This window comes from Oncorhynchus masou, chromosome 10, assembly GCF_036934945.1.
Source record: "Oncorhynchus masou masou isolate Uvic2021 chromosome 10, UVic_Omas_1.1, whole genome shotgun sequence".
In the NCBI taxonomy this organism is placed as follows: domain Eukaryota; kingdom Metazoa; phylum Chordata; class Actinopteri; order Salmoniformes; family Salmonidae; genus Oncorhynchus; species Oncorhynchus masou.
Window position 1 is genome coordinate 37,493,426 of NC_088221.1, and position 26,659 is coordinate 37,520,084.

The 26,659-nt window shown below is 41.8% G+C and overlaps 1 protein-coding gene across 4 annotated transcripts; it reads right to left on the reverse strand.

Annotated features, from left to right (window-relative positions):
- Window positions 1–16,792: 16,792 nt before the first annotated feature.
- Window positions 16,793–26,446, reverse strand: tfcp2l1 (transcription factor CP2-like 1). Of its 4 annotated transcripts, none has more exons than XM_064976696.1 (16): window positions 26,291–26,446; window positions 25,667–25,815; window positions 24,614–24,687; window positions 24,437–24,499; window positions 22,803–22,908; window positions 22,467–22,573; window positions 22,079–22,231; window positions 21,776–21,886; window positions 21,320–21,417; window positions 20,968–21,022; window positions 20,738–20,831; window positions 20,244–20,334; window positions 20,004–20,086; window positions 19,672–19,814; window positions 17,978–18,029; window positions 16,793–17,857 (listed from the first exon to the last, which is right to left on the reverse strand). In XM_064976696.1, exons 1-16 carry the CDS (start codon window positions 26,350–26,352, stop codon window positions 17,820–17,822), a joined length of 1,479 nt encoding a protein of 492 aa, XP_064832768.1. In that variant the 5' UTR covers window positions 26,353–26,446; the 3' UTR covers window positions 16,793–17,819. The 4 variants fall into 4 exon arrangements, with proteins under 4 accessions (XP_064832768.1, XP_064832767.1, XP_064832771.1 ...); XM_064976695.1 differs by having other exon boundaries at window positions 20,244–20,376; XM_064976699.1 differs by lacking the exon at window positions 24,437–24,499.
- Window positions 26,447–26,659: the final 213 nt, after the last annotated feature.

The following is a 26,659-nucleotide window of genomic DNA, read 5'->3' on the forward strand; positions in this document are numbered from 1 at the left end:
AAGCTGAGGATCTTGCGGACTGTTGGCCAAAACAGCTCAAACATAACCCCATTTTTACATGGCCTTGTGTTTTTTTTCTTCAGATTTATAGATGAGTATTATTTTTGTGAAAGTTAGGAGGGTCCTTCTTTCAAACCACTTGGAGGGTACTTCTTTCAAACCACATGCACTCGCTCTAGCACACACACACACACACACACACACACACACACACACACACACACACACACACACACACACACACACACACACACACACACACACACACACACACACAGAGGTAATTGTGAAGTTATAAAACAATGTGCCTTTAAATCTTGTGTGTACTGTGTGTGCGTGCGTCTCCGCATCCATGTGCCCTTCTCCACCAGCGTGACTTTACATGAATGCTAAATCAAAGCCTGTGCTGTGGCCAGGGGATCAGATTTACCTGAATTGGACTCAAAATGTAGAGCAGAGTAGAGCATCATAGTTTCCCAACTGTAGTCCAGTGCAGACCTGGGTTCAAATACCATTTGAAATCTTTCATAGTACTTTGAGCATTTGCTTGAGCCTACATAGAGTTGTGTGACTTTGTGACTATTCTATGGGTTCCATTGCACCAGGCAAGCTCAATCAAGCACTGCTAATGTCTTTGAAATGATTTTAAATAGTATGTGAACCCAGAGCTGGTATGATGCACCCTGGCAGTGCTGACAGGCTTAACCACCCAACACAGCACCCGCCTGCCCGCTCACTTTGCTTGCCCCTTCTCACACAGGAAACCTGCCTCTGTACCAACAACAACCAGCCCCAGCAGGACCATTTAGCACCTCCTGAGTAAGCCATGCTAACATCTCACAACCAATAATTTTACAGGGAACTCAAGGAAGGCACTTTTTCATTATTTGTCTGATGAGATGCTTAATACCTTCTGTTGCTTAGGCAAAAGATTCCACTGCTGTTTCATGTTTTTCTTTTCATTATACTGTACCTTATTTCTTTAGTCTAAAACGTTGGGATCACTTTGGATCATTTAGCTATTTAGAATTTAGGTATCGCAAAAATATATTTAAAAAATGATTTGGTAAAATATTGATTTTGGCCTTTACTACTAAAGCCCATAGAAACGCATTGCAAAACACATTAATAAATGGCAAAAAGTGCAGTCAAAAAATAAATAATAAGAAAGGTTTTGAAGTGTCTGTACTAAATCTAGGAGATATAAAAAGAACATCTGGAAATATTTTTTATTTTGACACATATTTAATCCACTACCTTCATACTTCCATTCTATGTTATTCTGGTACCGGTTACCTTCAGATGAGTCCCTTGACACTTGTGGGGGTCATAGAGCAAAACGGAGAACAAATTAAATCAAATGTTATTATTCACATACAGTGAAACACTTACTTACGAGCCCTCAACCAATAATGCAGTTTCAAAAATACAGACAAGAATAATAGATAAAAGTAACAAGTAATTAAAGAGCAGGAGTAAACAACAATAGCGAGACTATATACAGGGGGTACCGGTACAGAGTCAATGTGCGGGGGCACCAGATAGTTAAGGTAGTATGTACATGTAGGTAGAGTTATTAAAGTGACTATGCATAGATGAAAACAACAGAGAGTAGCAGCGGTGTAAAGAGAGGGGGCGGGGGGGGGGGGCAAATAGTGTGGGTAGCCATTTGATTAGATGTTCAGGAGTGTTATGGCTTGGGGGTAGAAGCTGTTTAAGCCTCTTGGACCTAGGCGCTCCGGTACCACTTGCAATGCGGTAGCAGAGATAACAGTCTATGATTAGGGTGGCTGGAGTCTTTGACAATTTTTTGGGCCTTCCTCTGACAATGCCTGGTATAGAGGTCCTGGATGGCAGGAAGCTTGGCCCCGGTGAGATACAGGGCCATTTGCCCTACCCTCTGTAGTGCCTTGCGGTCAAGGCCGAGCAGTTGCCATACCAGGCAGAGAATAATTGTCACAGAACACCATTGTGTAGGTCGATCCGTTCGGACACTAAAGATGTTTTTGTTAGAAGACCGATGTTCTGGATGTCTCACAGATGTTCTGGATGTCTCACCGATGTTCTGGATTTCTCACAGATGTTCTGGATGTCTCACCGATGTTCTGGATGTCTCACAGATGTTCTGGATGTCTCACCGATGTTCTGGATGTCTCACCGGCGGATGCGGTGGCGTCCAATGCAAAAAGAATCTGATATCTCTTCAACTGACGAATTTGGATGAGGATTTTTTGTTAGATATGTAACTTAGATTGACGCAGCGGTGCATCAATTGACTCTAGAGGGTTATTAAATGATGTGACTGGAGATGTATTATTTTGATTTAACCTTTATTTAACTAGACAAGTCAGTAAGAACACATTTTTATTGATAATGACAGCCTACACCAGCCAAACACGGACAACGCTGGGCCAATTGTGCACCGCCGTATGGGACTCCCAATCACGGCCGGATGTGATAAAGCCTAGATTTGAACCAGAGACTGTGATGCCTCTTGCACTGAGATGCAGTGCCTTAGACCGCTGCGCCGCTGCGCCACTCAGGAGCAAGGAGGAACATATTCAACAGCTGTATGATGTAAAGAAATCTTTTTGAATTAGTCCATTTCTTTACTCACACACGTTTTCACGGAAGCTAAAGAGGTCAGCCCCCGTGGCACCCGGACCATAGGTGTCACAGTATAATCCACCTGTAATTATTCACAATATGCTCCTATGCAAATCAGCATCTGTTGTTCAATAACCCTCCCTCTGTCTAAGTGACTCTGCTCCACTTGGAGTTTATTAAGACATGCCATAAAGCAAACTTTGATGAATACACATTACTGAAACTGATCACAATTTAATATATGATATAGCATATGTCCAATACACTGAATAACACTGTAATAACTAATTCATTAATGAATTAAATCTGCATTAGCAAGGTATTTTCCTTCTTCAGTATAAGTGTTGCATCTAAATGGAGACTTGAGCTGCTTAATGGGTTATGTCTATTGCTGTTCACGCAGGCTCCATGTGAAAGCAGAGAGGACCCATCAGTTTGAGCTCAGTGAGCTGTAGAGAAGGTTAGAAAAGACTGTGTGTCTGACCAATGACCCCCCCCCAACCCAAAATTACAAACATGTACAATCCCCTCAGTCATTCTCCCCATAGGGATGGAAAGAGGAGACACTTACTCGACCCTTTTAGAGTAATTTAAGAACAGTGCTAAACCCCTACCAATATCTGTGCTTTTAGCACCAGCAGTGTGTCAAAACCCTCCATTTTAGGTGGGAAAGCATTCTCACACATCGCATCAACCTGGGTGGGGGTGCAAGGCAGAAACAGCTGGACTGACACTGGCATTATCACTAGTAGAAGTTCTGTCCATCACTGTGGTTGGGGCTGCTCATTCCCCTGGAAAGGTGAGCTGTTATACAGTACAATGTAAAATATTTCCTGTAAAATGTACAGTAATTTATTGGTAGCAGTTGGCCAGTAAGTTACTGTAATTTATTTTACAGTACAGCTAAGGTATTACATTTTACAGTTATCCATTTTAAGGTAACATAAATGTTACTAAAAACAAATTTACAGTGTATTACTGGAATTGCCCATGCAGCGACATATTACCCAGTCATTTAGAATTTGAGCTTGTCCTTAGCATTCAGCACCTTCAACCAAGGTTGTTAAAAAAAACTGCATAAGCAAGTAAAAAGTTTCTGTAACTGTTACTGAAAGGGCTGTACAGGTGTAAGATCTTAATTTGAGCCAGTTTGCTACAGCGTGAAAATAATCCTGCACTAACAGAAAATGTGAATTACGTGGATTATAATTATAATTATTATTATAATTATAATTAATTTCTTTGTAGGGGGTTGATTCATTTTTTATTAGGGCAAATCAAGTCTGACATTTTAAAGTGGAAATCAAAAACTTTAGAATCCGTAAGCCTTTTGAAACACATTTCACTGTACTTGTGCCCGTGACATTAAAACTTACACCTTCAACGCACTACAAGTTTGCATTTCCTGTTGTGCAGGAAGATTCTCAGCAACAAAGAGTGATGAAAATATAAAAGCTCTAGCAGGGCATAAATTTGACAAACTGACTTGTTTGAAAGGTGGCATCCTATAACGGCGCCACGTTGAAAGTCACTGAGCTCCTCAGTAAGGACATCCTACTGCCAATGTTTGTCTATTGAGATTGCATGGATGTGTGCTTGATATTATACACCTGTCAGCAACAGTGTGGCTTAAGTAGCCGAATCCACTAATGTGGGGTGTCCACATACTTTTGTATATATAGTGTATCTCTGACTCTCTGACGAGTGCCAATACAATACTGAGATAATGTGAATAGACGGCAGAACAATGAAACACAGTACCATAGAGTAAGGGCCCAATTCAATCAGATCAGCTTTAGCCCACATCTGCAAAGCGTTTGTTTTGGCGATGTCTGTCGGAGGTGGAACTGCATTAGAACTGTCAAATGCACAAGCAGCCCTGTACGGTAGGCTATTGCGGACACTGCCATTGGATGGACCGAGTCACAATAGTAATAAACCCCATACAGTTTCTCCACCTCAATGAGGCTGACATAAATCCGAATGACTTAGTTTAATGACTTTAAACTTGAGTGTCATTATTTCAATAGACTATTCAGCCTACTCACACTTTCTCATTCTGAACTTCTAACACGAGTGGGAGGGGTGGAGCTTCGTGACAACCACATGAGCAGCCGCTCACCGATTCGACAGTTATTAACCCCTGACACCACCAAAACACCAGCAGTGTCGAATATCACTGGGTAACACTTGATTTGATTGAATCCTGGCCTTAAAAAAAGAAGTTAAATTGTAAGAAAATAATTTCTACAGTATTTTACTGCAATTCCAAGTAATTAGAGCAAGCTGGTTGGCTGTAGGCATTTCCATATTACAGCATATTACAGAGTACTAGGTATGTTATGTCATCTGCATTACTAGAGGCCTAAACAAAGGCTTCCCAACTGGCCGTGATTACAGGGCACAACAGATCAAATGGACATGGGTAAATATTCAACCATTAAAAGGTTTAAGACCCCCTACCACCGTGATCTGTTCCCTATATGCATTTAATGGTTAGGGAATTACTACCACATATAACTTGTGCAACAAATAGAGGTTCTTACAAATTAAGCCTCTTGTAAAACATGCCTCTAAATATGTTAATGAGTGAGAACACCACACACTACAGTAGTCCTCAAATGGTTTTTGGCGCTCCAAAAACTCAGTATGGTCCTGTATTCTGAATTACAATAAATTACTGGCAGCAACTGACAAAATCCTTAAATTACAGTATATGACCTTATTCTGTGTGCGTACATCATTCTCACTCAGGGGTGCAACAAATATAGCCTCTTACAAGGCACACCTTAAAATATGTAAATGACCCAGAGACTCTTTCACTGCCCACAACATTTTCCCACAATGCACCATTATTAATTCTGTAAAACACAGTTACGGTGTTTTACTTTGCATTCTACAGTGTGATGTATAACAAATGTACAGAATTCTACTGTAATCAATTGTATACAGTATTATACTGTTAATTATTACAGTAAGTTACGAATACAATTACAAAGCGGCTAACAGTGTAGCTATTCGCACTGATTCTCCTCTTAAAAAACATAAACTCAGCAAAAAAAGAAATGTCCTCTCACTGTCAACTGTGTTTATTTTCAGCAAACTTAACATGTGTAAATATTTGTATGAACATAACAAGATTCAACAACTGAGACATGAACTGAACAAGTTCCACAGACATGTGACTAACAGAAATGGAATAATATGTCCCTGATCAAAAGGGGGGTCAAAATATAAAGTAATAGTCAATATCTGGTGTGGCTACGAGCTGCATTAAGTACTGCAATGCATCTCCTCCTCATGGACTGCACCAGATTTGTCAGTTCTTGCTGTGAGATGTTACTCCACTCTTCCACCAAGGCACCTGCAAGTTCCCGGACATTTCTGGGGGAATGGCCCTGGTCTTGACCCGTCCGATCCAACATGTCCCAGCCGTGCTCAATGGGATTGAGATACGGACTCTTCGCTGGCCATGGCAGAACATTGACATTCCTGTCTTGCAGGAAATCATGCAGAGAACAAGCAGTATGGCTGGTGGCATTGTCATGCTGGAGGGTCATGTCAGGATGAGCTTGCAGGAAGGGTACCACATGAGGGAGGAGGATGTCTTCACTGTAACACATAGCGTTGAGATTGCCTGCAATGACAACAAGCTCAGTCCGATGATGCTGTGACACACTACCCCAGACCATGACGGACCCTCCACCTCCAAATCAATCCCACACCAGAGTACAGGCCTCGGTGTAATGTTCATTCCTTTGACGATAAACGCGAATCCGACCATCACCCCTGGTGAGACAAAACCGCGACTCGGCAGTGAAGAGCACTTTTTGCCAGTCCTGTCTGGTCCAGCGACGGTGGGTTTGTGCCCATAGACGATGTTGTTGCCGGTGATGTCTGGTGAGGACCTGCCTTACAAGAGGCCTACAAATCCTCAGTCCAGCCTCTCTCAGCCTATTGTGGACAGTGTGAGCACTGATGGAGGGATTGTGCATTCCTGGAGTAACTCGGGCAGTTGTTGTTTCCATCATGTACCTGTCCCGCAGGTGTGATGTTTCGGATGTGCCAATCCTGTGCAGGTGTTGTTACACGTGGTCTACCACTGCGAGGGTGATCAGCTGTCCGTCCTGTCTCCTTGTAGCGCTGTCGTAGGTGTCTCACAGTACGGACATTTCAATTTATTGCCCTGGCCACAACTGCAGTCCTCATGCCTCCTTGCAGCCTAAGGTACATTCACGCAGATGAGCAGGGACCCGTGGCATCTTTTTTTGGTGTGTTTTTCAGAGTCAGTAGAAAGGCCTCTTTAGTGTCCTAAGTTTTCATAACTGTGACCTTAATTTCCTACCGCCTGTAAGCTGTTAGTGTCTTAACGACCGTTCCACTGGTGCATTTTCATAAATTGTTTATGGTTCGTTGAACAAGCATGGGAAACAGTGTTTAAACCCTTGACAATGAAGATCTGTGAAGTTATTTGCATTTTTACGAATTATCTTTGAAAGACAGGGTCCTGAAAAAGGGGCGTTTCTTTTTTATCATGTTTATCATGTTGTGCATATGAATAAGTTTGTTATCAAACACATGAACTGAACATTTTCAGCCCAACTCTCTCCCAAGATCCTCTGGTTATCCAGTGATAAAGATGTCTTCCGCAGATCTCTTTAGCCAATGGTGGATAAGGCAGAGGAGTGTGGTGGGTGGAGACATGTAATAAGGCTAAGGCATATGATATGTGCACATGACTGGTAGATGAAGCGTCCAAGTATGTTAGACACAAGCACTAATGTAGAAATGTGGTTCAGCTTGCTTGGAGTCTATATTCTATTCTTGACACCCATAGATTAGGAAACATTTATTGAATCTTCCCCAGAATCAAGCCAAGCTTCTTAACTGGGAGGATTGTCCTACAGACGTGATCCAACTGTGTGGCAGAAAGAATGTGAGGAATGTTCTGTTAGAGAGAGAGAGCATGTACTGTACACAGCACAAACATGCACACTTATGACTTAATACTATAGTTTGAATCAGCCAACAAATATGAGATACAAGATGAAGTGATTATGTGATCTGGCAGCGATACATACAAGAGCCCATAACCAGAGTCTCAGAGTAAGAATGCTGATCTAGAATCTTTCCATATAAACTTATTGTCACGCCCTGACCTTAGAGAGCCGTTTTATTTCTCTATTTGGTTAGGTCAGGGTGTGATGTGGGGTGGGCATTCTATGTTTTGTTTTCTATGTTTCTTTATTTCTATGTTTTGGCCGGGTTTGGTTCTCAATCAGGGACAGCTGTCTATCGTTGTCTCTGATTGGGAATCATACTTAGGTAGCCCTTTTTTTCCCTCATTTCAATGTGGGTAATTATCTTTTTTAGTGGCAGTAATGCTCTGTTAAGTTTCACGGTCGTTTCTTTGTTTTCTTGGCAACATTCTAATAAAGGTCAAATGTACGTTCACCACGCTGCACCTTGGTCTCCTTCCGATGACGGCCGAGACACTTATCCGTTATGATATAAAAGGCCAAACTGATCCTAGATCAGTACTCCTGCTCTTAGAGGCTTTGTTGACTTACTGACTGTCTGAAAAACCTGCTCTCTCAGTCTGAATAGAATATAAAAAAAGCCTGCTTTGTGTATCAGAATTAAACACCCCACTGTGGTATTCCATTTTTCTCCATCTAGCCACAAGCCTTTTTGAAAGCACAGTTCCAGGAGCCAGAGTCCCCACTTGTTTAAGCCATTAGTGAACCAGAGACAGCGAGACATTTACTGAAAAATAAACAACAACAAACAAAAGAGAGCGGGGGACCAAAAAAACTTGCTCATGACATGAATTAATTGCAAGTCACAATTTCAAACAGATGTGTGTTTGGTTGGACTTGGCCCGGCCAGGCGGCTCGTGTCCCTGTTAAATATAGTAATTTAATTTGACAAACAAGTAGTGAGTGTGGGATGGCTGTGGGCCAATGGGACCATTCAGAGAGCATTCTAATGACCCTGGGGGTCAGGGGTTGTTGGAGTAAAAGCAGATCAGAGTGAGGCCGGCGGCCAGGACAAGGCCCATAAATCCACCTAGCCCAGCTCCTCTCTCTCTCAGAAGAAGCCATCTTTTAGTTTACCATTAGAATTATATCACAAGCCTCATATTGTGCTACAGCCAGGGCCAGGGTCAGGGAACCTAGCACCATGTGTAACCCAGAGGTTATAATTCAAAGAGGGGACAGTAGATTGGAGGGTGAGAGGGAAGGGTCAATGAGGTAATGTATTGCGGTGCTGGCTGACTGAAGGGTTGTGGGAAACTGGCTTGGACTTTATTGGGATTTACAACTGAGAGAACATTGGACTTGGTAATGGTGGAAACAGCATGATTTGGAAAATGCAATGTGAGTAATTACTATACAAATGCTATGGGGGAGTCGGGTAAGTCGTGCCAAATGGTTAGTTGAGCCACCCCTTGTTTCTAAGTAACCATACACAAAGTTACCAAATATTTAGGAAGAGGTCATAATTTTATGGAGTCTGTGAAGGAAGGGGGGGTGTCATTGTAAATAGTCCGGGTGGCCATTTGATTAATTTTTCAGAAGTCTTGTGACTTGGGGGTAGAAGCTGTTCAGGAGCCTTTTGGTCCTAGACTTGGCACTCCGGTACCGCTTGCTGTGCGGTAGCAGAGACAACAGTCTATGACTTGGGTGACGGGAGTCTTTGAAAAGATGTTGGGCTCTGAAACCGACTGGTGTATAGGTCCTGGATGTAAGGAAGCTTGGCCCCAGTGATATCCTGAGTTGTACGCACTGCCCTCTGTAGCAATTTACGGTCAGATGCCGAGCAGTTGCCATACCAGGCAGTGATGCATCCAGTTAGGATGCTCTCGATGGTGCAGCTGTAGGACGTTTTGAGGATCTGGGGACCCATGACAAATCTTTTCAGTCTCCTGGGGGGAAAGGTGTTGTCGTTCCCTCTTCACGGCTGTATTGGTGTGTTTGGACCATGATAGTTCATTGGTGATGTGGACAGCAAGGAACTTGAAACTCTTGACCCGCTCCACTTCAGCCCCGTCGATGTTAATGGGGGCCTGTTCGGCTTTCCTTTTCCTATAGTCCACGATCAGCTCCTTTGTCTTGCTTACATTGAGGGAGAGGTTGTTATCCTGGCACCACACTGCCAGGTCTCTGACTTCCTCCCTGTAGGCTGTCTCATCGTTGTCGGTGATCAGGCCTACCACTGTTATGTCGTCAGCAAACTTATTGATGGTGTTAGAGTCGTGCTTGGCCATGCAGTCGTGGGTGAGCAGGGAGTAAAGGATGGGGGGCCCTTGTTGAGGATCAGTGTGGAAAATGTGTTGTTGCCTACCCTTACCACCTGTAAGGAAGATGTTTAGTCCCAGGGTCCATAGCTTAGTGATGAGCTTTGTGGGTACTTTGGTGTTGAACGCTGAGCTGTAGTCAATGAACAGCATTCTCACATAGGTGTTCCTTTTGTACAGGTGAGAAAGGGAAGTGTGGAGTGTGATTGAGATTGTATCATCTGTGGATCTGTTGGGGCGGTATGTGAATTGGAGTGGGTCTAGGGTTTCTGGCATGATGGTGTTGATGTGAGCCATGACCAGCCTTTCAAAGCACTTCATGGCTACCAACGTGAGTGATACAGTGCGGTAATCATTTAGGCAGGTTACCTTTGCTTTCTTGGGCACAGGGACTATGGCGGTCTGTTTGAAATGTGTAGGTATTACAGACTCAGTCAGGGAGAGGTTGAAAATGTCAGTAAAGCCACTTGCCAGTTGGTCTGCGCATGCTTTGAGTAAACAGTCCTGGTAATCCATCTGGCCCTGCAGCTTTGTGACTGTTGACCTGTTTAAAGGTCTTGCTCACATCGGCTATGGAGAGCGTGATTACACAGTTGTCCGGAACAGCTTGTGCTCTCATGCATGCTTCAGCGTTGCTTGCTTCAAAGCGAGCATAAAAGACATTTAGCTCGTCTGGTAGACTTGCGTCACTTGGCAGTTCATGGCTGAGTTTCCCTTTGTAGTCCGTAATAGTTTTCAAGCCCTGCCACATCCGATGAGCGTAGTAGTAGGATTCAATCTTATTCCTGTATTGACGCTTTGCCTGTTTGATGGTTCGTCTGAGGGCATAGCTAAATTTCATATAAGCGTCCGGATTAGTGTCCCGCACCTTCAAAGCGGCAGCCCTAGCCTAGCTCATTGAGGATGTTGCTTGTAATCCATGGCTTCTGTTTGGGATATGTTCGTATGGTCACTGTGGTGATGACGTCATCGATGCGCCTCATTGGACCCACCTGAACACCATTATTATTTGATTGCCTCCCCTTTATCTGTCTGTTTCCTCTGTTTCATCCCCGTGTCAGCATTGATGCCATTTATTTGTCCCCTGTCCTGTCTTGTTTTATGTCTGTTATTCATTAAATGTTCTCCCTGTACCTGCTTCCTGTCTCCAGCGTTGATCCTTACAGAATGCTGACACCAAAATTGGAAGCATCAGGGAGGCCTGGGTTTTTGTTGGTGATGTCGGGTCCGGGTGCCATTGTTGATGGAACCCAGGGGTGCCTATCCTAGTTCGACGGGCTTCCACGTCCTAGCTGGCTCGAGAGGTTTTTCTTGCCCAGGTGGGCTCGGCAGGAGCCTACCCCACGTCATGCTTCAGCTGGGCCATCAGGCTCTCACGCATCAGCCGGTTCATCAGGCTCCCACGTCTCAGCGGGATCATCGGGCTTCTACGCCCCCTGCCAGCTTGTCCAGCGCCAATATCAGCTATGTTTTTTTAAAAGGCAGTAAATGAGGCTGAATGAACTGTTTCGCTGCCAGACAGGGCTCTGCTGATAGCCAGGTGTAGCAGTGGTAAGATGTTGGGACTGCTGTTGGGACAGCTTTATGGAGGCCCTAATAGCTTGTGGGCACCGTTTGTCACCGTTATATTATGCAATTAATGTATTGTTTAGTGTTGTGTTGTGCAGTGGCTTTACTGGCATGCATCCCACTTATTTATTTTTTGTCCCTACTAAGATTTGATGCTAAAATTGCCACTGCCCAGGGTAAGTTGTGCCAAGAGAACACCTTTCTTGTACAAGCTATGTTTTCAAAACTGTAATGCTCACATGAATTCTGATTATTTCCAGGGATAAACAACATCCCAAAATATATATCGGTCTTTGTTAGAAAGAATACTATATTTCCTTTGACGTAGTGATTCTGAATTTAAAAAATGCCTTAAAATACCCCACTCTCCGCTACATATTACAAACAAACTTTACAACATAAATATTCAGTCCTTCAGCCAGGCAGCCATACAGAGATGTCTTAACACTGAGCGGACAACTGCAGTTTATGGTGGAAATGGTGCAAAACATTCTAGGTCCTTTTCATGGCTTGGCCCTTGAGAGAACACACGCAACTTTTAATTGTGCAGGTAAAAACGTTCAGCACAAAAACAAACAAAGGCTGAGAAAGAGAGTGAAGAGGGGAAAATGGTTTTCTTTCACTCAACAACAACTTAGGCCAATTTGAGTGCTCGTTTGTGTGCCAACGAGACAGCCAGGGTACCTCACCATAGAGAAGCTCTGGCATGCCCTCTAGTGGTGAAGGAGTAGAATGGTGCCTTTCGAAGTGGAACTGGAGGACAAAGCAGAATGGGTTTTTGTTCAAGCAGCTTACAGATACAACCCATGAGTTCCAAAGAACAGATATAGACAACAAGTATCTCTAAACATACCATACGGAACATCCAATCAAACAAAGGATAAGCATGTGAAGCTATAAGATATGAAATTACTCTCTGCACATACTATTCTCACATTCCTCCGGCCCCCATCTCCAAGCCCACAGTGGCTGACAGAAAGATGTACTGGACAGGGGGCATAATGTCCCACTCTATGGCCCTACATGGAGTTATGTGACCCTTTGACCTGATGAAGACCTGAGTGGTCGAAACATTGTTAAATTAATCACATGGGAGCATAGAATGCATTGATTGGACTGCCATCTATCCCTCACTCACATCCCATTCTCCATCCAACTCCAGTAGATTCACCTTTAACCTCTGACCCCCCCACCTCTGACCTCATAGCCCCTGCCCATGACCTGATGCGGATTCCATTCAGCTTGGCGTCTTACCCTGGTCCTCTGAAACCTAGAACATGAACTGTGGGTAACTAAAGTGCTAGGGCATTCATGCTAAGTACTGAGATTTACCAGGCCTCACCAGATGCATAGCTCAGCCTAAACCGTGTCAGATGAAGATGTTCTGTGAGTTATGTTGGTGCAAGATGCATAGCTCAGCCTAAACCGTGTCAGATGAAGATGTTCTGTGAGTTATGTTGGTGCAAGATGCATAGCTCAGCCTAAACCGTGTCAGATGAAGATTTTCTGTGAGTTATGTTGGTGCAAGATGCATAGCTCAGCCTAAACCGTGTCAGATGAAGATGTTCTGTGAGTTATGTTGGTGCAAGATGCATAGCTCAGCCTAAACCGTGTCAGATGAAGATGTTGTGTGAGTTATGTTGGTGCAAGATGCATAGCTCAGCCTAAACCGTGTCAGATGAAGATGTTCTGTGAGTTATGTTGGTGCAAGATGCATAGCTCAGCCTAAACCGTGTCAGATGAAGATGTTGTGTGAGTTATGTTGGTGCAAGAGGAGCTGGAGAATCTTTGGAATGCTTTGGAGTTGCTGTGATAGGTACTTTATCAGTGGCAGATATTGTAAGATGCAGCTGCCGGACATATTTGTTTTAGACCCTAAAACGAATCTCAGGACCCAACAATCTGTCACAATCTCAGGAATCGTGCTGCTTGAAAATCAGATTACGAATGAATTTTTAGTCAATTAAATGAAGATTTACAAATCCCAAACTATTTAGACTGTCATTAAGTCTGGAGGAACTCTCAAATCAATGCTCTACCTCAGATTAAGACTCACAAAGCCTATTAGAAAGTACATGTCATTCACAGACATACCTTTCATCATTATAATATTATTCTGACAGCTCTCAATCTCCTGAGTATGATGGATACCTCAGTCAGGATGACCATAGACATACAAATTCAGATCATTGGTCATGATCACATCCATATTGAGCAGGTGTCTGCAGACCTCCATGACCAGGTAGACCTTCATATGAGAGGGTTCCCAGGAGGACCAACCACACGCCTGTCTGTCATGCATCCAGTCATGGACTGAAAGGAGGGCGTGTGCACCACGTGCAAAATGTACACCTGTTTTTCAAAACGGAATTAAAATAATAATAAAAAATAAAAACTAAACTAAAGGTTAAGAGAAAGAATAAGACATTAAAATGTAGGTGTGAACGATAGCCTTGTTTTATCCCCTATTGGTGCAAACGGCTAGTAAATCTGTGCAGTGACCCTGTGGTCCTCAACTGTCTGCTCCAGTCCAATGTCCCAGCATGCACAGGGACATGCCACCTCCCATGAGCCTCTCCTTCATTTGCCAATATCTGCCACTGTAATGGATGGACTATAAATCACTGCTAATCATCAGGTCAACACACATTTGAGTCACAGGCTCCCATCAAAAGTCTTACCACCCTCTCAGTCTCCAACTATATCTTGTCCATATTTGGGAGATGTGCTCTTAGTAGAATTCTGTTCTCGACATATTGAGGTTCAGTAATGACAGAGGGCACTGACAGGTATCTTTTATTTGTGTAGATAAGTAGTTGGTTACTTGTCATATGTTACTTGTTGTACAATGTTGGATACTGTGAAATATAAAATAAATGCTCATATCACCATGATAAACTGGATCTTCGATTATAGTCACTGCGTCATATTTTGTATGTTTTGTATAAATACTAAATATGTACTATAAAATGCAGCAAGGCCATTGCACATTTATGTCCTTTATTTAACCAGGTAGGCTAACCACTCGATATGATTGGTCATATAAAAACCCTGCATCCATGCTTTAACTCCCCCTTGTGGTGGTCTGGAGCTGTGACACTGAGTACCTCTAAATCCCACGGTGCAAACTCGCAACTTTTAAAGGAGGAACCATTGTAGATTCCTCGTCTGGATTTGCATTTAAATTTGTGTAGGCTTGTGAATAAGGCACAGGACTGGTCTACGTCATGGGTGTATATTCAGTACTATAGCACACAGATGGAGATTTATTTTACTAGCCAAATCAGTTAAGAACAAATTCTTATTTACAATGACAGCCTACCAGGGAACAGTGGGTTAACTGCCTTGTTCAGGGGCAGAACAACAGAGTTTTACCTTGTCAGCTCAGGGATTTGATCCAGTAACCTTTTAGGTTACTGGCCCAACACTCTTACCAGTAGGCTACCTGCCGCCTAAGTTCAGACAAGGAGAAAGAGGAATCTAATTTAGACGAAGGCCCTTGCACACAGTTTCAGTATAACACACACTCGTTTAAAATCCCTATTTCAACTAAGTGCCTGAAAATCATTGACATTTATTCACAACGATTCCCAATTAGTTTTGCACTAATTCAGTGAAGTCAGATGCTTGCCATGTTGCCAACAGTGTCTCCTGCATCCTTTAGGTCTCTCCCCCTTTCGACATAAGCATTTTCTAATTTGGGAAAAGGTCTGTCCTCTCCCCTCTGTGACACGGAAAACATTAGTTGAGGAGATGTCAATTCGTTAGTAGGTGAGGATCATTGAAGATAATGTGTATCCTAACTGAGTCTTTCACATAAGAGTTTAGAGATCTGCCACACCCCCTTTGAATCAGCTTTTGCTTTTCAGAGGAGAAAAGCATGCAAACATTTAAAAACAATATATTACTTAAGGTTTATGTATAAAATGTCTTGCACAACAAACTTGAAAAAGAAGGGTCAACACTGCAAATATTGACTCTTTGCATCAACTTCATGTAATTGTCAATAAAAGCCTTTGACAATTATGAAATGCTTGTAATTATACTTCAGTATTCCATAGTAACATCTGACAGAAATATCTAAAGACACTGAAGCAGCAAACTTTGTGGAAATTATATATTTAAAGCATAGTTTCAGCTAACCACGTGAGAACAGCTATTTAATGCTGCTGTCAGGACAGCTTCAATCATGAATGGTCAGTGTGCAGTTTTACATGATAACGTTAAACACAGGCTACATATTTTATGTCCAGTCTAGTTGTGTTGAAGCCACCGCGTCTCCATCTTGGTACTCCACCACCATTGTAAAAAATATTTTGGAAGCTATATAAATGCATTTACCACTGTCTACATTTGTTTTTGCCAATCTTATTATATTACAGACACCTTAATGCATACTTTTACAAATAAAAAACATTTCAAGTATAATTTTGGGAGATTGCTAATGTTACTGTCCACACTACAACAACAAAATGATTAAATATATGTAATTTTGTCCTTGAAAATTTTTATTGAAGTACTGTAGAATTCCATTAATTCCTATGGAAGACTGCTCCTGCTGGTTCTGGTACTATCTCTCCCTGTACCCCTTGTGACCAGACTGACCTCACTTGGAGGTCATGTCAGGTGTGAGCAATGAGTTAACTAACAAGTGCCCTAGACCATCCACCTACTGTTTCACAACTCCTGTGTTAAACAAGTGTCCCCTGGGCATCAACCTGATCTGTATTGTAGTTAGAGCTGCATTATGTTATAATTCCGTGTTACAGGTTTTGGTTTTTCCATTTGTTTTGAGGTGCGACTTTAGCACGTATAGGACCTAAGCACATAGAGTGCACCAATTGGTGTCACCTCATTAGTCAGTATGTGGTAAACCTGTGCTGGTTGCCATCTCGTTAGTGGGAAGGTGTTTCACCTGCGCTGGCCCAGGTGCTATTCTTTATCTGATCTTCCCTGTTTTTGTTTTGCTCCACTTTTGGGTTTGATTCCTATCTTTATCTTTGGTGTGGGATTTTCTTTTGTTAGCCTCTTGGGCAAATGTTTGCACTGATGGTGGGTGTCTTTTAGGACCCAGTTGTTGTTGTTACTAGTCAACTTTTAGTGGACAACCCCATGAGTGTCTTTCAGAACCCCTCCAAAAACACCTGTTTAGTTTGGTTGTTGTCAGTGATTCTTCGTTAGTTCTTCTTTCAGTTTGAGTGACAATTTTAGTTTTTCTTGTTGGGGAACTTAACATTCTTCATTAAATACATTGAGCTGATCTTGTTTATACTGTAACAAATGTTAGTGAATGATAAATTGAACTCAGAAGAATAGTACAGAGCAGTGCAAAATTCTTTATGTTGAGTGAAATCACATCATCACAGTCATGGCAGTCAAGTTTTTTTTCCTTAAAATTCAAGCATTAGCAGTAATACTTAACATATTGGACAATATCAAGCTATTTAAATTTCAGGACAGGTATGTGGAACAACTGATATGCTGTACATAAAATGTTCCATTAAATGGGAGATAAATAACAGAAGCAGGAGAGAATCCTTAGCTATTACAGCTGTATGATTTGTTCATTTGCCTTATCTGTAAGTCTGTACTGGGGGTTGAAATATTTGTCTAGATTATTTTAATTCAAATGTTTAAAATAGGTAAAGCAATTGTGGCCCGAAGCAAACAGAGTTAATACTTTACATCACTTATGAAACACTGTAGTATTGCTAAACACTATTGAATAAACATAAACCATGTGGATAGGAAAGATATCATTTGAAGATGAAATCAAAGTAAGTTTCAGAATGAATACTTGAATGTGACCCCTAGAAAATAGTTGGTCCTCACTCTTTATGAAACAATATGTACTGATACCGCAGAAAGTAATGTTTGCCTTCTAATATGTAACATCAAACAAATCAACAACTACAGATCGTAACAAAGGAATGCCAATAATGTAGTATATTTTGGATTTCTTTGAGCAACACTTTATGATACATTTCAACAACTTAAAGAGTGATTTTAAATAGATTTTTATGATATTTACTTTTTTTTTTAAACATGTCCATTTTGCAGGAGTAATGAACCATGCATTTAAACGAATTACACATCTCATCAAAATTAACCAATAACTTAATAAAAAAATACATTTAAAAAAGTGAACTAAAAAGCTGTCTCAAGGACACTTTCAGAGTTATTGCAATGCCTGGACAGGAACATGATATATAGAATAAGCTATGAACAATATATACAATTGCACTATTCAATGTTACAAAGTTTCAATACTCCACAACAATCCCTATACGTTCCAGACACTTGAACAGGGATCTAAACTATCCACTCCAGACCTGTCCTCCAGTCACTTCAACACAACATGGTAGCCATCACTTTTTTCATCTGCAATTAGAAGATTAACATAGGACAACTATTAGCTCTGTTAAAACATTAAATAAGTATACAAATTGCTTATTTACATGAGGTTCTGTGCATTTAAGAGGTTAGTGAGGGAAATATGACCTTTCAGAGTGTTGACAACAAAGCTTGTTTCCTCTGTGAAGTTCTGCACCATCTGCGAAAGAAGAAATTAAGAAGATATTCATTTGAAATTTAAATGGCATCTTTCTCTTCATTTGTTTGATGCTGGTAGTCAATCAGTAACCAGACATCATAATCAAGTGCATGGAAACAGCGCTGGCCATAACAGCCTGAGCCAGTTGATTCTGTTGTAGTTCCTCTGCATCCATAGCTCTACATTCCCCTGTTTCCTACCAGTCATTAATGATTGATTTTCTATGCCGTTGCCATTTACACAGGGCCATTAGTGATATTAGTGACCCAAGCTGACTGACCCATGCCAGCCCAGGGCACAAACAACCAACACCGGGCCTCTGGAGGAAATACAGATAACCTAACAACTCCACAACCCCTACCACTAGCACTATCACTACTCACTGATAGAAACACTACCCATGACCCCAAACCCTAACACTATCACTGATCACTGATAGAAACACTACCCACAACCCCAACCCCACTAGCACTATCACTACTCACTGATAGAAACACTACCCATGACCCCAAACCCTAACACTATCACTGATCACTGATAGAAACACTATGATAGAAACACTACCCATGACCCCAAACCCTAACACTATCACTGATCACTGATAGAAACACTACCCACAACCCCTACCACTAGCACTATCACTGATCACTGATAGAAACACTACCCATGACCCCAAACCCTAACACTATCACTGATCACTGATAGAAACACTACCCACAACCCCAACCCCACTAGCACTATCACTACTCACTGATAGAAACACTACCCATGACCCCAAACCCTAACACTATCACTACTCACTGATAGAAACACTACCCATGACCCCAAGCCCTACCACTACTCACTGATAGAAACACTACCCATGACCCCAAACCCTACCACTATCACTACTCACTGATAGAAACACTACCCATGACCCCAAGCCCTAACACTACTCACTGATAGAAACACTACCCATGACCCCAAACCCTACCACTATCACTACTCAGTGATAGAAACACTACCCATGACGCCAACCCCTATCACTACTCACTGATAGAAACACTACCCATGACCCAAAACCCTACCACTACTCAGTGATAGAAACACTACCCATGACCCCAACCCCTACCACTACTCACTGTTAGAAACACTACCCATGACCCCAAACCCTACCACTATCACTACTCAGTGATAGAAACACTACCCATGACCCCAACCCCTACCACTACTCACTGATAGAAACACTACCCATGACCCCAACCCCTACCACTACTCACTGATAAACGCTACCCATGACCCCAACCACTAGCACTATCACTACTCACTGATAGAAACACTACCCATGACCCCAACCCCTACCACTAGCACTACTCACTGATAAACGCTACCCATGACCCCAACCACTAGCACTATCACTACTCACTGATAGAAACACTACCCATTACCCCAACCACTACCACTACTCACTGATAGAAACACTACCCATGACCCCAACCCCTAGAACTACTCAACAAATGTCTATTTTCAAAACTTTGTCTCCCTCTGAAAATGCATTGGAGGAGAAGGTCAGAGGGTTACTAACCAAATGCTTGAAAATCAAATAGTAATCTGTAGATACACTATATCCTTCATCTGAACTCTGACCAATGCCTTCTCTCACCTCATCAGAGACCAGTATGTGTATCCCTGTGGGTCCTTGTCTGTAGATGTGGCTGATCTGCTGGGGAGTTACACTGTAAAGGAGAGCTATCTTCTCTGAGAGGTCCCCCAGTGTCAGGTCCTCCAGATATAGAGCATGGTACACTATAGACATAGGAGGAAAGGCGATTAGCTGAGGGCTAGAGATCATCACCAGCTAAAACATGATATGGGAAATACTGGAAAGTCACTGGAGGTTCTTAGTCCAGGACTAGGCTTATCTTTGTCCGAGAAAGGGTCCTTTGGTGTCAGATAACTAGTACCCACAATAATTGGAGATGTACAGTAACCTACCCTCTCCCCCCCCGGGTTTTGTCTGTGGTTGATTCCTAGCTTGTTGTTGACACACATAGATGGTGAGGCGGGGCTGTATACACCTGTCCAGAGTAAAGACGAATAACACCCATCCAGAATTGACCATGGTAAATGTGGGATAAAAGTTACACACTTGAGTAAAGTACTAATTAAACATGTGAAGTGTTGCCAAAAAATGTATATTGGATTAGTCTTCCTGCCACTGCAGTTTAGTCTCACCTTCCTTTGATGGTGTTGAACAGCCGGATGCCATCTGACGGACCACAGATTTGGATCAGGTCCTCTCTGCTCATCTTCAACAGGTCAGCACCTACAACATTCACAGAAGATCCACAGTCACTTACAAACTGGTCTGATGACGTTTTGGAGGAACAAGGACATAAAGAGAGAGAAAAGTCCCGGATTATTCTCTGCTAAGGCCTTTCTACAAAGTTAGAAGCAATTATAGATTTGTAGTGACTGACAGTCATCAGAGCGTCATTCAGGTGTTAAATTATTTCACTTTAAAAATAATCTATATTTAAATTTTCACTGGAAATGTCCTTCAGATATCAATTACATGCATCAAAACAAAAAGCTACAAAGAACGGTTTATAGTCTTAGAAACGGGCATAACATTGTCAAGGAAATGGATGCTCTGGCAACAGAGTTCAGGAACATACAACTAGGTCTTAAGGTTTAGTCTTGCGTTAATTGAACCACACACACACTACCTGAGAACCTGGAGAAGAGCCGACAGTAAGGCGAGAACCTGTGAAGCTGAAGCCACAGCTGCGTGTCCTGCGGTGAGGACGATGGCACAAGGTGCTACATGTCAAAAAGAAGAAGAGCCCTTGAAATGAGTAGCTATAGCACCCACTGACTCCCCACTGTCTCCAAACAATTGCCTAAAAAAATAAGAGATGAGAGCAATGGCATTAATACTACTTCTCCCATTACTTACATCAGAAGAGCAGCCGGACAGAATCAGCTCCCCCTGCTGGATTGGAGAGCTGTTGCTATAAAAGTAAAGTGTCACACAAATGGGGAAGATGACAAGAGTTGGGTCATTAAGTAATGCCTTGTCCTGATAAGACGAGTGCAAATAGGCAGATCCAATGGGATTGCACTGTAGATAATGGAGGATCCAATTTGGCTAACCTCTTGTCCTACATAACGGTTCTTCAGGAAATGGGTGGGTGTGCAACTGAACTGCCATAGATGCACAAAGACAGATAAATCCTATATTTACCTCATGATCAACAATTTAAGTCAATGAAACAGTTCAATTCATCCAGATAAGAGAGGTGTCTTACCCATCAGTAAAGCTACATGAGGTGGGGGAGCTGTGGTAGACTGGGGAAGGAGTGTTGTTAGTGCTACCGAGATTTGGGGCATCAGGCCAGGGGGAACACTGAAACAAAAGAGAGAGGAAATTAACTTTAATAAGATGTCCATGGCAAAGAGAAAGGTACGTCTGGTTACTGTTTTACTAGGACATTGTGATTGTAGACCGATACAGACATAAGTGGGAAATCCTAGAAACCTAAAACCTGGTTAGTAGAAAACAATCACTGTTTTTTCCAGCATGTTGGTTTGACGTCAAAAGAAAAGGCACTGACGGACTGTCACAATCATTAACAGACAACTGCATCAAGGGCTGGTTAGAGTGACTACGGAGTCAATCAACGTGAGTGGACTTAAGCAACATATTAACATATTATGACAGAATAGCTTGTCAAGTGACAAGCCACAGTGTTAGGGTCCCTCACCTCGGTAAGCATGGTGGTTTCATGAGAGGATTGGTATTTCTCCCTGTCTTGATGGGACTTTTTATCAATCTTTTCCCTATCAGTCTTCAGTTTACGATCAGCTCCTTTTGGCTTAAAGAAAATAGAAGAAAAAATTAAGTACACAAAGAAATTAAATGGACTAATAGCTCTCACAACCAGAAATGCACACACACACAAACACACACACACACACACACCCACCCACCCACCCACCCACCCACCCACCCACACCCCACCCACACACACCCACCCACCCACCCACCCACCCAAGAGCCCCTTTACCTTGAAGACCTTGACCTGACAGCTGGAGGAGTGCATATGTTCCAGGTACTCTCCATGTTCGTTCTGAGTGAAGGTGTCTATCTGGATACGGAAGGGAACTCCCTTCTCCCCACCATGCTTCCTAGGGGTGAACTCAGTGCTAATGCAGTTGACCTGAACACAAACAAACATACATACACAATCCATGAGCCATTCTATATGGTAATTAGAGTTTCAAATGCAAGAGATGGGTGGAATTGGAAAATAGTCCCTCTGGGATGTGGGAAGTCACTGTATAAACTCACTTCCTAAAACCTTTTATATGTCTAATGATTTTACTTTCACCCCAATTCCAGGACCAAAGTAAGGTAGAAAGCAGGGAAAGGAAATAGATATTTGACCGTGTTACCTGGATGAAGACGGATGCGTTCTTGACGGGATCCCAGAGGAACTCTATAGTGTTGAGCTGCAGTGGGTGCGCACGAGGCTCGACGACACCCACAGAGAGGGGGGTATCTGGACACAGTCAATCAAGTCAGTAAGTCAGAATAAATTATTATGCCTTTTTACCAGGTAGATACTTAGAAAGGATTAGTCAAAACGGTAAATACCTAATAATTGCATAGTAATTACACTTCAGTATTAGACCAAAGGCAATGTAGATCATATCATAGGTCAGTCATCAAACATACTGTGGTTGGGCTTTACTTAAGAAGTTCTCTGGTCTGCAGGCAACCAGCCTTACCTACATCCAGGATTCTGTCCCCAGGCCTGTTCCATCTCCAACCCTCCAGCTGCTGATGTTCTGTGTACTGCAGGCGCCGGTCATGAAACACCACACGCACAATGCTCTGTGGACAAGCAGGACAAAGCATTAGTACGAAGCACAGTGACTAGGCAAGGCAGCCTCGCACGTGGCCGATCGTGTCGTTCGGCAAAGTGCGAAAAGCTACGCACCACCTCCCAGAAGAACCATTTACAGATAATTTATTCAGACAGCATTAATGAGCGGAGATCCATATGGATTGCATCACCCTTGGCTTCGGCTCATATGAATGACACTTCAAATAACAGCCACAGATTCCTATAGACTAAAAGCATAGAAAGGTAGATAATGCTGGGGTTAAAGCCATATAAGATTCAATTATGTCTGATGGTTGTGCAATAATCTGCCATCATAACAAAACTATTTGTTGACAGAAGCTATGAGATAAAATATCCATGAGTTCTTCCTGTGTTATTAAGACATTTAGTGAGGAATCAGTAGAAGTTGTTTGAAGTGTCACCGTTTGAGAACAAAGCACATACATAAAGATGTTCATTATTAAAGCCCTGGCCGGGATGGGTAACGACAGACTAGACAACTGCATGTGCATACTTCATTATTGTTTCCACGCAAACGAAGGGACATAAATCAATGTTCCTCCTCACTGTTGCATTAGTATTAAGTTAATTGCACATTTAAAACCTACTAAGAACATAAATCAAATCGTAAAATTAACAACCTGTAAAAACAACGTTTCCATTCATTTCAGCCTATTACACAGAGGCTCATGCGTGACTGCGCAGAGCACAAGGACATAGACAGACACAACACGTCATCTGTTTGTACAAGTGCCACCTGTTCCATTCTAGTGTCGTTAGACTGCTTCATTGAACACGACCGAAATATGACCGTCCATTCCTGACAGCCTGACGACACAGAACTTTCAAGTGGATGGATATGTGTATTGGGACATGGCTAAATTCAATTAAAATGACTTCATTTTTCCCTTCATGGAAAAATGCATACCGATATCTGCCTTGATTTTAAACCAAGTCATTTGATTGAATTTCACTGGTGAAAGACATAAAGGTTTATCAAAGTCGACTCCCATAATTCAAATCACTTAAAAACAATCATAGATCCAACATATTATAACAACCTGCAACAAAATGTGCACATAGTGACAACTTGAGTTGTACTAATGGGTGTTATTCATAAACCAGTGGCATCTTCAATATACCACTTGTTCTTTTTTAAATAATTAAATAAAGTTAAACACAGTTTCCTTTACAACAAACATAGGATTGTAATAATTCCCTTGCTATATTGATCAACGTTCTTGATGCACATTTCGTATTTGAAAAAGAAAAACAAGAAATACATTTCAACAAAGTAAAAAGATGTCAAAACGTTATGAATAACTCCCAGTAGTAAAGTCTATAGACGAAAGCAGAATTGCACGTAAGATGAACTTATGCAAAAAGAGCAAATAAGACAACTTGAAGGTATGTGATGTGTTGTGCGATAAAGCTGATGTGTTGAAGGGTAAGCTGAACTGAGCTGAGTGTGTGGTGGTGTATAAGTTCAGAAGGGGAGAAGATGGGTGATAGTACCAAGTCTTCAAAGATGGCACCCGCCCAACCCCCGAAGTGGAAAGAAGAGGGTTGAGGAGTCACCTGTGTGTTGACAGTTTCAGGAAATGGAGGATACATACAAACAGATAAAGAAAAAAACGTCAGAGAAGAGGTCACATGAAAGTTAAAAATACATACACAATACCTTTAACCTACCTTAACATATTTGCTGCTTATATCTGTATACTCCACTAGTTTTCTGTTAAGCATACGGATTTCGTAGGACTGACCTACATTTTAAAACATTAAGACAAACCTGATTAAAATTGAAAAACGTGAAATCAATTAGTCAGAAAAAGGGGCAGTATAAGAATAGAAATGCAATAATCAATCAGCACCTTTTCTTTAGAAATCATTTTACAGTCAGGGTTTACCCCCATAGACCCTTTGCAGTGCCCCCTAAAAGTTTTCAACCAGATTATGGTTGAACCCACCAATTGTCAAGTAAAAATCTTTACTTTGCAATTTACTATTACAATTTCCATCATATCAAGCAAGTATTTCTGTGCAATAGTCATATCATATAAACATATTTTAAAGGCAGGTAGACCTACATAGTAGACTAACTTTTTTTTATTTTTTTATGTGGGGGTTGTATAATTTTGGGCTGTTTTACCAATAGTTTGCAATTTCATTCACCGAAATGTGCAACCTACCTAGTAACTTTGGGTAAATGGCCGTCTTATATGCAATATATTCATAATACAAAAATCCAATGGATGATCGTAAATTAGACCACAAGAGAGAACAAGAAGATGAGAACAATGAGGGAAAATGCAGTTCAAGATAAGATGAATATGAAAATCAACTATATACCCTGGGGGTGCTTTCATAAACTGAAGTGGAATATCTAGAGATCCAAGATTCCTGATGTGGGACTATTTAAAGGGGAATTGTGTGTCTCTATGTAAATAAGCTGAACAAGATTTACTAAAATGTAAGTGTCATTCATATTGTGTGGGTAGTAAATGTAAAGAAAAAAAGAGTGAATATGACCATTACATGAGCTTCCTTTGCCTAAAGATGAGCGTGCAGCATGTGTGTGATGCAGTTGTTCTGTTTACTGGAGGGATGTTTTTTCCATATTGTATCAGTGCTGATAAGAGGGAGAATGTTCTTCTGAGTGGGCCTACACTCAATTACATGCCATGAGTTCAATTCTATCCAACAACCTATAACTTTTGTAATAAAGAAAGAATAGCTAGCTACCTTGGTTTAGATAAGTCAGAGTTTCTTCTTGCTGTTTTACAGCGGGCGAGGTGGCTGCACAGAGAACATATTGGAAAGGAGACCATTTGGCGCCATTTTCTGTTGCGTGCCGTTCCTCCTCGTGTTTCAGGAAAGGCGCCAAGGCATCTCTGAGCGAGAGCAGCGAGAGTGGAGGGGGAAAATGTGCGGTTGATCATTAATTATCGAAGCGTAAATAAGTAAGAGGATTCTCAATGGTCAGCCAGGTTTAATCTTATCAGTACTTCTTGACTATGGTGTAGGTAGGTAAAATGTTTTAATAAACTTGTATGATGCATAATCACCTTGCACAACATTATTTAGCCATATATTTTGTACTTTATTCCAATGCACCTCAGATTTAAATGTAGAGTAGCAATTTTGCAAGATCTTGGCCTCAGCTTCTACAACACTCAAGTACAATATTGGTGAAGTTGTGGGCTAATTAAAATATATGAAACATTTTGCTGCTTTCAATCCCATTTAAATGTTAAAAATAATTTCTTAAAGGCTTCATACATTTTTTCTCCACTGAATTAAACTTTTCTGATTATTAAAGTTATCTAAAAACATACTAAAGTTTCCTAATTGGAGATGTCAGCTTACCGAATATAACTTGCAGTTGAATGCTGGTGGTAGGGCTCTGGCTGATTGTGCCAAAACAACATGTTTTCCAGTGCAGCGTCTAAAGTATCCCCAGAAACAGAGAATGGGAGTTGGGAATGGCACCCTGGTGTGTTGCTTCCACAGGTAGGTCTGATAGCGCTCTCAAAGAAGTTTGCCGGCCAGCACCCTGCTACAGACTTATATACCGGGTATGACATCACTTTCAACTCATTAGAATACCTTACATGACCTCTGAGAAGCGGATTGTGACTCACAGAATGCCTCCCAAATGGCACCCTATTCCCAATATAGTGCACTACTTTTGACCATTGGTCCATAGGGCTGTGGTCAAAAGTAGTGCACAATGTA